The following is a 14,739-nucleotide window of genomic DNA, read 5'->3' on the forward strand; positions in this document are numbered from 1 at the left end:
TGTGAGCACACACACACACGCACGCACGCACGCACGCACGCACACACATCCACCAGAGAGACAGTTTCTTGGCATAGACAAATCAGACTTGCACTGTATGCATGCACACATCACACACATGCATACACCCACACCTTTCCAGCCCACTCACAAACCTCAGGGGGAGCATACTGACATTGCATGACATTCACATATTCACACATTTCTGCACTTTCTTCCGGGCTCTGTCCGGGTATCTGTCCTCTGTGGTTTTCACAGATGTAGTCACATGCAGACACAATCACACATGCATGGCCACACTTGCAAACGCAAACACTCTTAAAGGATGTCAACATGTCTCAAATGATTCACCTGGTGTTACCAGTTTATATAATGTTTGCTATTGCTAGTGTGTGTGTGTGGTGTTTGTGGTGGTGTGTGTTCTTCTAACCTGTGGTGTGTTTGAAGGTTTTTAATGCATATTTGAAACAGTGTGATAAATACACAGATACTGTACTTAATTTACCCCAATAGAAATTTAGGAAACTGGTTGTGTTACTGGTGTTTCGTATGGTGGCATATCTACTCTGTGTGTGTGTGTGTGTGTGTGTGTGTGTGTGTGGTGTGTGTGCGTGTGTGCGTGGCCAGGTTGTGATGGGGAAGCTGGTGTTTGACCTGGGCCCGGTGCAGTACGACACAGATGACCCGTCCCCCGTGCCCCTGGCTGCCCAGGTGGGACTGGCAGCCAGCGCTGCTGTGGTGGTGCTCATCGTGCTGGTCATCATCCTCATGTACAGGTCAGAAACACACACACAAACACATTACATGTATTCATTTAGCTGACAGCTGAGTGGCTTACAATTGAGAACTAACACTCAAGCTACACTGCAAATGAGACCTTAGTGTAACACTCAATACTGTTTTACAAACTTCATCAGACTTTCTAGGATCAGGAAGTTTAAGTACTAACCTGCTCAAAGGAATGGTAGTAGAAGGAGAAATAAGGGAATAATAATAATAATAATAATAATTATTATTATTATTATTATTATTATTATTATTATTATTATTATTATTATTATTATTATTATTATTATTATTATTTATATAGCACTTTTCAAGCATTGAGCACAAAGTGCTTACAGACAAACATGAAGAGCATTTTTTCTATGCACAAAGTGCAACAAAAGTGCTTCAGACACAAACAAACAAATAACAAAAATGCCTAACTGAGCGGCGTAGTTGCCAGCGTACCCGTGACGCGTTGAAACATGAAACATACAACATGTGAAACATACGGACAACAAACAGACAAACAATCAAACAAAAAACAAATAATAAAATAAATAATTAATAAGACATTTTAAAAAGAAAACTCATGTTAACTTAGTCCAGTTGGTTGCATCTAGTTAACCGGCTGAATAGTCCAACGGCAATGATGAAGGCGCACAGCTGTGTCCAACCCGGAGGATTTAAACGTTATCCTGGCAGTCTGGAGAGCACTGGAAGCAATGAACAGTGTGAAGTCGTAGGTGATTCTACAGATCAGCAACTCTGTGGACATAGACAGCGACCGTTTGTTGTTCAGTGAGATCGCTGTCATCAGAGTTCTTCAAACTTGCTTCTAACGTTAACGTTACTCAATCCAGACTCCAGGCAGCAGAGCAAGGCAGCTCGCAGGTCAATCCAGTGGTCGCGGGGCAGCGGCACTTCTCTCACAGAGGTCCACCACAACCGTCCTGCGCAGCGCCTTTCACGGATGGAGTAGGCTACCAGAGGCCAGGACAAAAGCCAACGTCAACGATTAGCATGGCTAGGTCCTCAGCCAATGGACCTTTAACGTTAAGTTGACTTAACGTCACATCATCAGCAGACTTGTCAGCAAAAAAAGGACTAAGAATAACACAAAAACTACCAAAAAAATAACGCAAATAAAGAGAGAATACATTTAACTAGACAAAAAATACAAAAAATAAACAGAACATTACATAAAATTACAAACATTACATATAACAAACAAAAACATGATGCCAGATGGAGTGGCGTGTCTCGCCAGCGTCCCCGTAACCTAGCAACCTAGAATAGAAGAAAGGAAGTGCATGGTTAGGTGTGTTGGGTGAGTTAGGTGTGTGGGTGAGTTGGGTGTGGTAGGAGAGCAGATTGGGTTCTTGGAGAGAAGAATGCCCCTGCTCTGGTAGCACTTGAAGAGAAGAATGCCCCTGATCTGGTAGCACTTGATAGCTTGTTTTACCATTGGGACACTACAGAAGCCAATAGTCTGGATTAACGTGTATGTAGCGGCGGCAGTTGGGGCAGGTCAGGGCACACAGGGATGTGTGTACACACACACACACACACACACACACACACACACACACACACACACACAGGGTGTTGAAGTCACTGGCAGACTGTGTGAATTGTGATTCAGTTTGAATAGACAGCTCTATTGATTGACTGAATGTCACTAAAAATCTGATAACTGTCAGAAATATAGCATACCTCACTGATATATGCTTCACCGATATCGACCATTTACTCATAATTAGACACACACTTCCACACATTTAGTGATGGAGCGTGTTCTATTGGGCGCTGAAACTAATGCCTTTGTCCAGTATGCACCGCACTGTTTTATAATGTACTATGTGTTTGACCAACAGTGCGCTGGTAGGCTTAGACCCTTGTATTAGCTGTGGACCCATGCTGTTGTGGATAAGCCACAGATACAGCTGTTACCATGCATCCCCCTCATGTCCACACCAAGGCCTATTCATACGCACTCATCCCATGTGGAATGTGTCAGATCGGGCGAAGATGACGTCTCGGTGCCCCGCCGCCCCAGCGCTCGATGCCTGTGATGTTGCGGGATAAGATGGGCAGGTGTGGGCACACATGCTCCGCTCAATGCGCCCAACTGTCACTCTTCCCCGTAGTATGAAATTGTAAATGACTGTGGGCGAAAGCTCCAGTCAAGCCTGGTAATTTGATCCTATTACAGCAGAGTAATCCATAGCCAGGAAGGAACAAAAGAAAGCCACATGCTGAGAATATTCACCATTCATCAGCAAGAGAGAGAGAGAGAGAGGGAGGAGAAAAAAACATTTTGGCAGAAGCAAGCTTTTAAATGTATAAGGGGTGGTGGTGGTGGGTTGCAACAGTTGCCCTTGTCTTTTCGCACGCTAACGTGGTTCCTTTGCCGTCTCCAGGAGGAAGAGCAAGCAGGCCCTGCGAGACTACAAGAAGGTTCTGGTCCAGTTGGAGACGCTGGAGATCAATGTCGGCGATCAGTGCCGGAAGGAGTTCACAGGTAGCAGCCAGCCCCGAGAGCCAGCGGCTCCATCAAGCAGCTTGCGCTCTCTCATTTGCATGGGTTTTTTTTCTATCTGTGGAGACCAAATGTGGCAGAAAGTGATGCGCCGCCATGTTGTGTTGTGTTTTTGAGCCATGTTGTTGCCAGTAGGCACGAAGCGGGAGCCACTGCAGCCAAAAGCACGGATGATTATCTACTAGTCTGCCGAAATCACATCCAAGTGCATCTTGCATAATGGCTTGTCTGGCATTACTCCTAACTAACCCTGTTCCTGTCTCTCTCTCCCTCTCTCTCCCTCTCTCTCTCTCTCTCTCTCTCTCTCTCTCTCTCTCTCTCTCTCTCTCTCTCTCTCTCTCTCTCTCTCTCATTCCCTCACTCTGTCTCTCATTCCCTCACTCTGTCTCTCTATATGTCTGTTTTATTTCTCTTTCCATCTTGCATTCCTCTGCCCTATAATTCTCTTTCCCTTGTTCTCTCCTTTCCTTTGCTCTCTCGCTCCGCTCCTCTTCTCTCTTCCCTCCTTCCTCCCCTCTGTTGTTATCCCCCCCTTCCAGACCTGATGACGGAGATGATGGACCTGAGTAGTGACGTGGGGGGACCGGGAATCCCCCTGCTGGACTACCGCATGTACGCCGAGCGCATTTTCTTCCCCGGCCAGAAGGGGGCACCGCTGAGCCAGAACCTGGACCTGCCCGACTCACGGCGGCAGACGGTGGAGCAGGGCCTGGGCCAGCTCAACAACCTGCTCAACAACAGGCTCTTCCTCACCCGGGTGAGCGCAACGCTGCCCCCTCCAGGCCCACTCCAGCATTGCATCGCAGTGCTCTCAGTAGAGGTGTACAAGGAAAGGCTATGGATAGGATATGGTGTTTCACACCAGATTTATTTTTCTCCTTTTAGACAGAGATGGATTGTTGCCCCCGACCTGTTGCCTGTGTTATCGTAGCTCAGTTTTGATTGGCTTGGGAAAGTCGGATGTGTCGCCGGGGCGCTCACCTCTCACCCCAGGGGAGACTCATTAGCACATTGTATCTGATCAGCAGGTGGGCGTATGTGTGGGTGTGAGTGTGACACTTTAGACAGCAAGGCAGGAAATCTCCCATCTCTGCGCCCACAGAGAGGGCAGAAGATCGAAATGAGGTGTGTGTGTGTGTGTGTGTGTGTGAGCTTGCTACCGGAAAGACCATACCATACAGTCTCACTCACGAACATGCCCTCATCCCAAGCAAATGCCATAGCAGCGCTCCTACGGGATAACTCCTCTTTGATATAACGCTGTTAGATTGCAAAAAGATATCACGATCAGACTCCATGTATATAAAATCACGCCTCTGAAATATGGATGAGGATCCTGTTGAGGCGCGCTGTTGTGTACATTAAGTAACGCGTGCACGTTCGGCGCTCCGTTTGAGCCCTGTGATGACTATCCAAAAAGAGACAGAAGCCCACCTTTAATATTTCATCAGCTCTTAATTATTCATCCTGAGTTTTCATCTCTGTTTTTCCAGCCTTCCACACATTCCTTTTGGAGGAGACTTATGTCACCCATATAACTTCTTTAGCAGTGGACAGATGTGGTCCTTTTGAGGATGTTTGCAATATTGTCAAATAATTTGCCTTTTGCAACACTCAAATAGTTTAGAACCAAAATGACATGTCCTTATTGAGCACGTTGAAGAAGCCTTCATTCCACCCAAAACTCATCCTAAATAATTGAGGCTGTGGCTGAGACGTGATCAGGTTTTTCCCTGCGATGAACACTCAGCAGGACAGAACCTCACACAGAAACACTGTTCTACTGTGTGTTTACAGTTAATCACAGTTCCAGTACACTAGTGAGGCAGTGAGGCATGAGGCATTACTTCATGATTGCCCATGAGATGCACACACTGTGCTGGATCAGGTCTTCAGCTAGATCTGTGTTCACACATAAAGCCTGTTACTGTAATTGCAAGGCTAATGGACCGTCACCTGTATAGCGTTGTTTTAGCGTACCTGTTTACACAAACCCTTTTGGGTGTTGCACCTAGTGAATGAGCACGGTAAGATGTTGAAGGATTGGGCATAAACAAGGCACCAATAGCACAACTCTGGTACCATATAATCACAGTAAAAGCCACATCATTGCTGAATGCACTCTATCCACTGCAGGAAGCCCACGGCAGTAATGGCCCTACTTTTGACATTCATTACATCAAAAATCCAGTGCCTCTGCTGTTGCGCTGTGTAATGATGGCCCCCTTTGCCTTGGCGCTCCATCCCGCTGGCTGTGTTTTCTGACCTATAGACAGATCCCGCTGCTGCTGTTGTTGCTCTCCTCTCCCACTGCCATGTTGTTTACACTCATGCTGAAACCCCAGCAGGGCTTCCCTCTCATAATCACAACAACTGCCATGTCGAGCCTCCCGTGGCTCTTGACCTCCAGGCTAACTGTGTTATCTCTCTCCTTTCTCCTCCTCCTCCTCATCTTCCTCCTCCTCCTCCTCCTCCTCTTCCTCTTCCTCATTTTCCTCTTCCTCCTCCTCCTCCTCTTCCTCCTCCTCCCTGGTTCTCCCTGGCTTCCCGTAGTTCATCCACACGCTGGAGGCCCAGCAGAGCTTCTCGCAGCGCGACCGCGGCTATGTAGCCTCGCTGCTCACCATGGCGCTGCATGACAAGCTGGAGTACTTCACCGACGTCATGAAGACGCTGCTCGGCGACCTGGTGCAGCAGTACGTGGACAAGAACCCCAAGCTCATGCTGCGCAGGTGGGTCACCACGACACCGGGCACTCCCGCAGCTCTGGACAACTCCGGTGTCCTCAGATGTGCTGACCGCTCTAGGCTGTTAGTTCTCTGTCTGTCACTGTGTGTTTATTTATGACGACCACGGCCTAATGAAGTCATTAGACCAGAATAAAGATGGAGAAAAACACTCATTACTCAGTTCGCCGAAATGATGTCGTTCAGGTGTATGGCATAGCTCTGGGTTTGTTGTGATATGTCAGGGGGTGAGTGTAGAGCCCTGAATGTGTTCTGAGGGTCCAGTGTGTCATGTCTCTTTCGTCAGGACGGAGACCGTGGTGGAGAAGATGTTGACCAACTGGATGTCCATTTGCCTCTACTCCTTCCTCAAGGTCAGTGAGTCAGTTTAGTTTTTGAGCTTGGGGCTCGAATGAGTCATCTGTGATGAGGTTGGGAACAGTTGATTTGGTAAGGGGATTTCACTCTTCTGGACATTAAGTATGTTTTTGTTTGGATGTGTGTGTGTGTGTGTGTGTGTGCGTGTATGTGTGCGTGTGTGTGTTTGTGTTTGCGTGTGTGTGTGTTCACAGGAAGTGGCCGGAGAGCCTCTCTACATGCTGTACAGGGCCATTAAGTACCAGGTGGACAAAGGGCCTGTGGATGTGGTGACCGGCAAAGCCAAACGCACACTAAATGACAGCCATCTCCTGAGGGAGGACATCGACTACACTTCCATGGTGTGTCTTTCTTTCTTTCTCTCAGCCCTTTCCCTCTTCGTCTCCCACTCTCTGTATTTGTAGCTTTTTCTCTCGTACTGTTTTTTTTCCACTCTGCTATGATGTTACTACTTCCTTTATTCCCTCTACCCTCTCTATTCCTCTCTCTCTTTCTCTTTCTCTCTCTCTCTCTCTCTCTCTCTCTCTCTCTCTCTGTCTTTTTCTCTCTCTCTCTCTCTCTCTCTCTCTGTCTTTCTCTCTCTCTCTCTCTCTCTCTCTCTCTCTCTGGTATGTGTATCTGGATGATCTGTTTGTCCCTCATCACTTCCCGTCCTCGTTAGTCACACAGCCACACTGGAGGGCCCCATTCGTTCCGCTGCTCTCCTCATGTTTACCAGCCCCAGCACAGCATGCCTATGCACTGACCACACATAAGCCGACCTATTACACCAGAAACACACTGAGCTCAGAGACCAGCGTCCATGCCATAGACACACATTTCAAAAGAGTTTGTGTAGGGATTTGTCAGATTTCCAACACTTTAAAGGTCTACTTTATCACCTAATCAGTCCCTCTTGGATGCATGCAACCCATAGTCTTGACAGAGAGCACTGGCTTGATTGAGAGAGGGTGAGAGAGTGTGTGAGTGACTGTCTTGTTTTTCTCTCTCAGACTCTGACAGTGATGGTGAAGAGTGGGGTTGAGGTGCAGGCCTGCCCGGTGAAAGTGTTGGACATCGACACCATCACCCAGGTGAAGGACAAGATCCTGGACCAGCTCTACAAAGGGATGCCCTACTCACAGAGACCCCAAGCAGACTCCCTGGATCTGGGTAGGGTGCAGTGCATGCACGCAGGTTCTGCCTTTAGACACACACACACACACACACACACACACACAAATACATAGAACAGTACAGTACATGATCTTCCAGATGTGGACACCCAACACACACACACACACACACACACACCACACACACACACACACACACACACACATGTACGGACACATACACATACACATACACACATACAAATGGTATTCCGGGAAATAATCTTTAGAGTAACCTGCATGACCTTGTGGTTGAATAGTAAATGAAAAAGGTCAAAGAGCTCGACCGCTGTGAGCACATCTAAAATGCAGGTCTGGTAAACAGGCACGACCATTTCAAGAGGGATCCATTGATTATTGGTCTGCTTGATTTTCCAGAATGGAGGGCAGGGCAGGCAGGTCACTTGACCCTGTCAGATGATGACGTGACGGCCATCATTCAGGGCCGCTGGAAGAGAATCAACACCCTGCAGCACTACAAGGTACACATCTCAGCTGGCGTTGACCAGAGTACTCATTTTGTGGATGTTAGTACATTTTAGTAGATGGTTGCTTTTATTCTGCCCATTCTCTTGTTCTCTATATCTGGTCATCTGGTCATCTACCCCCCAAATAATTTCCTGTTTCTCCATTCTACCACTTTCATCTCCTCTCTTCCTGTCTATGTCATCCCTTCTCCTCTCCTCTTCCGTCCTCCCCTCTCTCCTGTCTTCTCCAGGTCCCAGATTTAGCCACAGTAGCACTCATCCCTCGCTCTCAGAGCTCCGTTGTCATGGGCATCAATCAGGTCTACCAGACTGGGGAAAGTAAGTCACACATTCACAGACAGAAACTCCCAGCTAATTAACAACCGAGAAAACATCAATCATTTAGTTTAACAACAACTTTAGATTTGCATAGAGCCCCTAATGCTAATGGAATAAAGCTTCTTTCTTATTCTGTACTAAATATACTTTTTAACCCTTAAAGGTGTAGCGTCACACCGGAGTGATGGGAATGTTGAAAAATTAATGTTCTAAAAAATATCTGGGTTCATTGAATTCAACATAGAATTCACCTTCAATTGTTGGAATGTTGAAAATGGATGTTGGAATGTTGAAAAACAAACAAACAAAACAAAAGGGTTAAAGTCACAGTTTAGATATAGGACTGTATGCGTGCAATATAAACACTCAGTGACCTATTTCCCACTTGTTGTGCTGACATTTGTGTGTGTGTGTTGTCCCTGTGTGCCCATCAGAGACTCCCATGCTGGAGGGGGAGGAGGAGGAGGGTCAGCGGCTGTGGCACCTGGTCAAGTCCAGCGAGGACCCCGAGATCCCCAAACACCGCAAGAGCAGCATGAGGGAGAGAGAGAGGGCCAAAGCCATCCCCGAGATCTACCTCACACGCCTGCTCTCCATGAAGGTAACACACACACACACACACACACACACACACACACACACACACACACACACACACAGAATATGAGGAGGAGAGAGGGCCAAAGCCAGAGTATTACACATAGCTGCTTCACTCAAAAATGTGGGAATAACACACACACATTCACACTTAAAGCGTTACATAGATAGGCAGCCGTGGCCCACTGGTTAGCACTCTGGACTTGTAACCGGAGGGTTGCCGGTTCGAGCCCCGACCAGTGGGCCGCGGCTGAAGTGCCCTTGAGCAAGGCACCTAACTCCTCACTGCTCCCCGAGCGCCGCTGTTGTAGTATTAGTGTGTGCTTCACCTCACTGTGTGTTCACTGTGTGCTGTTTATGTTTCACTAATTCACCGATTGGGTTAAATGCAGTGACCAAATTTCCCTCACGGGATCAAAAAAGTATATATACTTATACTATATATATATATATATATATATATATATATATATATATATATATATATATATATATATATATATATAGTATAAGTATATATACTTTTTTGAGTATATATAAAAAAGCGCTCCTGTTTACAGAAACACCTAACATAGACTTGATTTGGGTGGAAAGAGAGTTAGTGTGCTAAATGTGTGCTGACCTGTTCCTCTCAGGGCACCCTGCAGAAGTTTGTGGACGACGTGTTTGTGGCCATCCTCAGCACCAAGCGGCCACCACCCATCGCCGTCAGGTTCTTCTTCGACTTCCTGGATGACATGGCAGAGAAGCACGGCATCGACGACCCAGAGACGGTTCATATCTGGAAAACCAACAGGTGACCACAACTAGCTGTATAGCTGGCCCCATGCCATATCTCTTTGATTAGCAGCAATAATAAGGGGGGAAATTTAAACATGTTCCTTGCTAACAGGATTGTAATCTGTCCACGTCTTACATAGATGTTAGAGTTGCAGCAATTTTGGAAATCAACCAAAGGATACCTACACTTTACTATGACATGACATATCACCTTAGACAAGCCCTTGAGCTGGTTTGAAATGTCTGCCCTTGCACAGTTCAAACTATATCAATCACACCTTGAATACCATGCCTCATTAGCACCCACTTGGAACATTAACTGGGATTTCAATGTGCAGTAATGAATGCTAAAGTGTAGTGTTTACAGAATGATTGATGTTGCAGTTGTCAAGAGCTCAAGGAACTGTTACTAATAAAAACTTCCATTAAGGGGATGTCAGGGATTTACTCATAAACAAGTTCAGACGGCACATCTCTTTGGGCTTGTCCTTCTCAGGGATTAAATGCTTCCCTCCTGTCTGTCTGTCTGTCCTCTGCAGCCTGCCTCTGAGGTTCTGGGTAAACATCCTGAAGAACCCGCAGTTTGTGTTTGACGTGCAGGTCACAGACAGTGTGGACGCTGTACTGTCCGTCATCGCACAGACGTTCATCGACTCCTGCACCACGTCCGAGCACAAAGTGGGACGGGTAGGTGCCTCTCCGCAGCATCCGCTCTGATGTTCTTTCCTGTTTCGCTGATAGAATTTGAGTCGACAAGTAGCGAGTTGAAGGGTTCATTTTTTTTTAGCAACACCAGCACAGTGGTAATGTTTAATGTATGCCTAGTACATGCAGAGTTACTTTGGATGAAGTTTTCAAACAAGTGCTTGCTAAGCACTGTCTTAATCATCTAATAACACTTGAGGCTTGCTCGTGGGACTTAACCTTTCTCTTTAAAGTAGAAAAATGTTTCTTTTCAAATCCTATAGATGTTAAGTAGCGCTGAATTATAATGCTAAATTACTTTAAATTATCTTGCCTAACTAACTGCATTGTATGACTGTAATTTGTGACTGTTTGTGAAAAGGTTATGGTTAATACCACTCAGCTAACAAATGCTAGTTCATTGGTTTCTCCAGTGTCCTTTTAATCTCATTCAGTCCAACCCTAGTAGTTTGCGCAGATAGAGACGGCTTGATCATTATTCCTTCTCCTCCACCAGGACTCTCCAGTGAATAAGCTCCTGTATGCCAGGGAGATTCCCAGGTACAAGCAGCTGGTGGAGAGGTAAGAGACAGAGCCACGCGTCTAGCTGTGCCATGTTATGTACCGTTTAACAAATCAAGTAGTTATCATGTCTTCCCAAGGATCGCATATTGTTTGACTTGTTTGACAGTGTGTGTGTGTTAAAATTAAAATTCTTTAAAATTAATTTTGTAGGTATTACAGTGACATTCACAGTTCTGGGTCAGGCTGCTACCAGGAGATGAACTCTACTCTCACTGAACTATCAGGAGTAAGTAATGAGATGTAATTCTGTATACCTCTTTACTTAACAATATATATGATATGGTAATCTCTCAAAGCAATGCTGGTCAACCTGATTTTAATGATACTATTCTGTGTCATATTTTTCATAATAAACTGGACACTCCATATACTGTAATGAATGACCATATTAAGTCCATGTGCTGAAACCAGTGAGTAGTGGTGTTCATACCATTACACTGAGGCACTTTGGGTTTTGCCCTTGTAAGGTGATCGGCATCATCATGAGCACAAGTGTATTAATATCTTTCTGACTCCTTGGCTCATTTGCGCTTTTGTCAGGACACTTCAGCATTCACACGAATGGGTCACATGCGGTTGAGTGTGTTTTGAAATGTATTTTTAGCGCTGTTGCGCAGTTGCCTGGGCTGGTGTACAGCATTACATTCACCAGCATGGGCTTAGCCCAGACAAACAATAAATGACATGCTTATAGATCCCATGTGCAGTAAATAGTGATCGATACTGTGTATTAAAAAAGCCCAACCCCATTTACTTTATCTTTGCTCTCTGTTCTCAGAGCTTTGCGTCTGAGATGAACAATCTGGTGGCCCTGCATGAGCTCTACAAGTACATCAACAAGTACTACGACCAGGTAAGTGTCTGCCTCGACTACGTTCACTCTGCCCAGACCTCCTCCCTGACTCTCCGCATATCCGAACACCGAGCTCTTAAACTCACGCGCCGTGTGCGGAGAGAGAGAGAGAGAGAGAGAGAGAGAGAGAGAGAGAGCTCATAACGGACACACGCACGGAAGCACGTTCAGATTTATGTGCTAGTCTCTCCGTTCTCATCTTTCACAATGTGGGAAGCACCTCATGAATATTCCATAAAAAGGTTCCCGCAGGAGCCTGGGTGCGTCCTGAAGGGCCGTCTACTGATGTTTTATGTTTTGCGTGGCTAAGAAAAGAAAAGCCTTCATTAACTAAGGTGCTGACCACGGCAGTTAGAATGTAACGGGGAGGGGCTGAGGAGAGCCATGGGCTGTCTTGGTTCAGTATTGAATTCCACTCTGTCAGGATGTGATGTGTATCAAATATTTTACTCTGTTTTTTTTTTTCATGCCACATCTATCTTTTGTAAACTTTGCATTGTATTACAACATAAAAGAAAGGCAACAGACAATTGAAACCCTTTTTTAAAAAAGTCCTACACAATCATAATGCACCTGACTTTGTTTGAAAGAGACAAAGATGTGCTGACAGAACCAGTGTGATCCCTGAAACCTCAGCACCAGTAAAAACGCTGCTCTTGTGGTTTGTGCAGATCATCATGTCGCTGGAGGAGGATGCAGCAGGACAGAAGATGCAGTTGGCCTACCGGCTCCAGCAGGTCGCTGCACTAGTGGAGAACAAAGTCACTGACCTGTGACCACCCAGATGACCTTTGAACCTTGACTCTTAAACTTTAAACACTCTTGTGTCTAAACTGACTAAGTGGTGGACCCGGGGTAGGACCGGGATGGTAAAGTCTGACCAATGAACTGCCTGTCGAGCAAAAAAAAATCCAATCAACGGGTGAAAGCCAGCAGTTGAACCAAAACCAAAACTCCAAGATTCTCTCCACTTCCTGCCCAGACACGTGAGGCGCCTCTCAGCTCCAGGATCTGTTCGGAGCAACGAGAGGGGAGGAAAAGGGAAAGATGTGCAAATACTGGGAATAGCTAAATGAAATGGACAAGACATGGGAGCTGTACTGGAAGGACAAGTACAATCCCACAGAGATGCTCTGTGCTACTCTATCTATGAGTGTGTCTTTGCTTTGTGTTGCTTCATTTTAAGTGTGTGTTTTTTATTATCAGGAGAGTATGTATGTGTAAGGTGAGCTTGGCTAATTCTTCCATAAATTAATATATTGGATAAATGAATAGTAAGGGTGGGGTGGGGGAGGGGTTAAGTATTTATTTGTGGTTGAATGCTCCTTCATAAGCTCAAATAATGTGTTGCAGCTTAGTCAGGCTGGAGCACGGCTACTGATATTGTGTGAGGTGCCAATGGCAAATGGTGTTAAAGCATATATGCCATATAGAGCCAGTATCTTACATTTTAAAAATGAATCGCTTTTTAAACAACTATTTCCATATCATCTGATGTGAAAGTTTGGTCTTTCCATTGCAATTGTACAGAATTGTCTGAAAAGCCAGCACGGTTTCCCAATGTACTTAAGATGGAGGTAAATTCACTTACCTTTGGAGATATTCAGACTTAGAGTTGCCTCCGGAGTCTGACTTATCAAAAACACCTCTAACCAGTCATCGCCATGGTTATTGAGCGCAAGTGCCAAAACAAGTGGTGTTTCCTCATATAGATCACAGACTTTTAAAAAAAATACAAACAGGAAGGGTGTTTGTGTGGATGTATTTGTGTTTGTGTGTGCGTGTGTCAGGATCCATTAGAATAGCATTTCATTGTTGAAAGGGGACATAGCACTTGTGGGGCCATAGGAAAAAGACTACTGAAGGAAGATCCTTGCTATTACTCTGACTGAGCTTAGAATAATGCTGTACACTTCTGTCCATAAAGCACCATCTCCAATGTGTTGCTCTGTATTTCTCAATCAGAAGGACTCCCAAAGCACATTGGCCTTAGAAAAACATTTGAAATAACAAAGCACAGAGGAATAGCAATAATTGTTTAGCAAAGAAATAGGGAGACCCAAGTGAGCATATGGACTATTTGGGCTTTGAGTGTTAATTGAATTGGGCATATCCAGGTGTCACTGGAGAGAAGGTTCTAATAGACCAGTGGTGATCTTATCAACTGATGTTCATCACAGTGATGATTTGATTTTTTTCTTTTCTTTTTTTCCATGAAGGCCAGCAATGTGACTGGACATGAAGCAGAGCTGACACTGAACACTAACTTATTTCCTGTAAATAGGTCTTATTTATACATAACCAAAATGTGCCTTCTTTTTAACATTTTTAACGACTACCAAGTAAAAGTGTAAAAGCTTGACATTTGCCAAATGGGTAGAGAAAACAAACGCAACATGAGGAAATGAGGAAATAAGGCAGAGGCGCCTGCCATTTCTTCTTTCCTTTTTGGCTGCATTTGTGAAGTGGAAGGCAAGAGCTGTCTGACACGATATGCTTCTCCAAGGGTCCCTCGACGTCTGGATCTAGAGGTGTTGATGAGGCATCTGGTCGAGGCATCTGCCTCCTGATTACAGCTTCATTTCCAACCCGTCTCAGTATTGTTTCAGTGTTCACTGTATTCACACAAATAGAGCTGTCCGTGTCTCCAAATGCTTTTTTTCAGGATCACAGTTCAACTTGGTTCTTGTTCTAGGTGGTGGTGATGATACTAGTGTATAGAGATTATTTTAGTATTCATCATTGAATTGTAAGCTTTTTGTGTAGTTTTGTTGTTGTTTTTTTTTTACCTTTAGCACTTTGTGTTTACATTTTTGGTAATCCTACCCCATTATATACATATATCTATACAACTTTTTGATGGTGTATG

General features: G+C 45.2%; 1 protein-coding gene across 1 annotated transcript in view; it reads left to right on the forward strand.

The window, feature by feature from the left end:
• plxnb3 (plexin B3) overlaps window positions 1-13,149 on the forward strand; it is a 41,700-nt gene extending 28,551 nt beyond the window's left edge. The window contains 16 exon segments of the mRNA XM_042097927.1: window positions 522-776; window positions 3,189-3,289; window positions 3,847-4,064; window positions 5,861-6,039; window positions 6,341-6,407; window positions 6,606-6,752; window positions 7,404-7,563; window positions 7,944-8,047; window positions 8,284-8,371; window positions 8,806-8,972; window positions 9,604-9,764; window positions 10,288-10,435; window positions 10,950-11,014; window positions 11,168-11,243; window positions 11,796-11,870; window positions 12,542-13,149. Coding sequence (XP_041953861.1) covers window positions 522-776; window positions 3,189-3,289; window positions 3,847-4,064; window positions 5,861-6,039; window positions 6,341-6,407; window positions 6,606-6,752; window positions 7,404-7,563; window positions 7,944-8,047; window positions 8,284-8,371; window positions 8,806-8,972; window positions 9,604-9,764; window positions 10,288-10,435; window positions 10,950-11,014; window positions 11,168-11,243; window positions 11,796-11,870; window positions 12,542-12,646 — 2,116 coding nt within the window. The 3' untranslated portion in view covers window positions 12,647-13,149.
• The last annotated feature ends 1,590 nt before the right edge of the window (window positions 13,150-14,739 follow it).

This window comes from Alosa sapidissima, chromosome 7 (assembly GCF_018492685.1).
Source record: "Alosa sapidissima isolate fAloSap1 chromosome 7, fAloSap1.pri, whole genome shotgun sequence".
NCBI classification, from domain to species: domain Eukaryota; kingdom Metazoa; phylum Chordata; class Actinopteri; order Clupeiformes; family Clupeidae; genus Alosa; species Alosa sapidissima.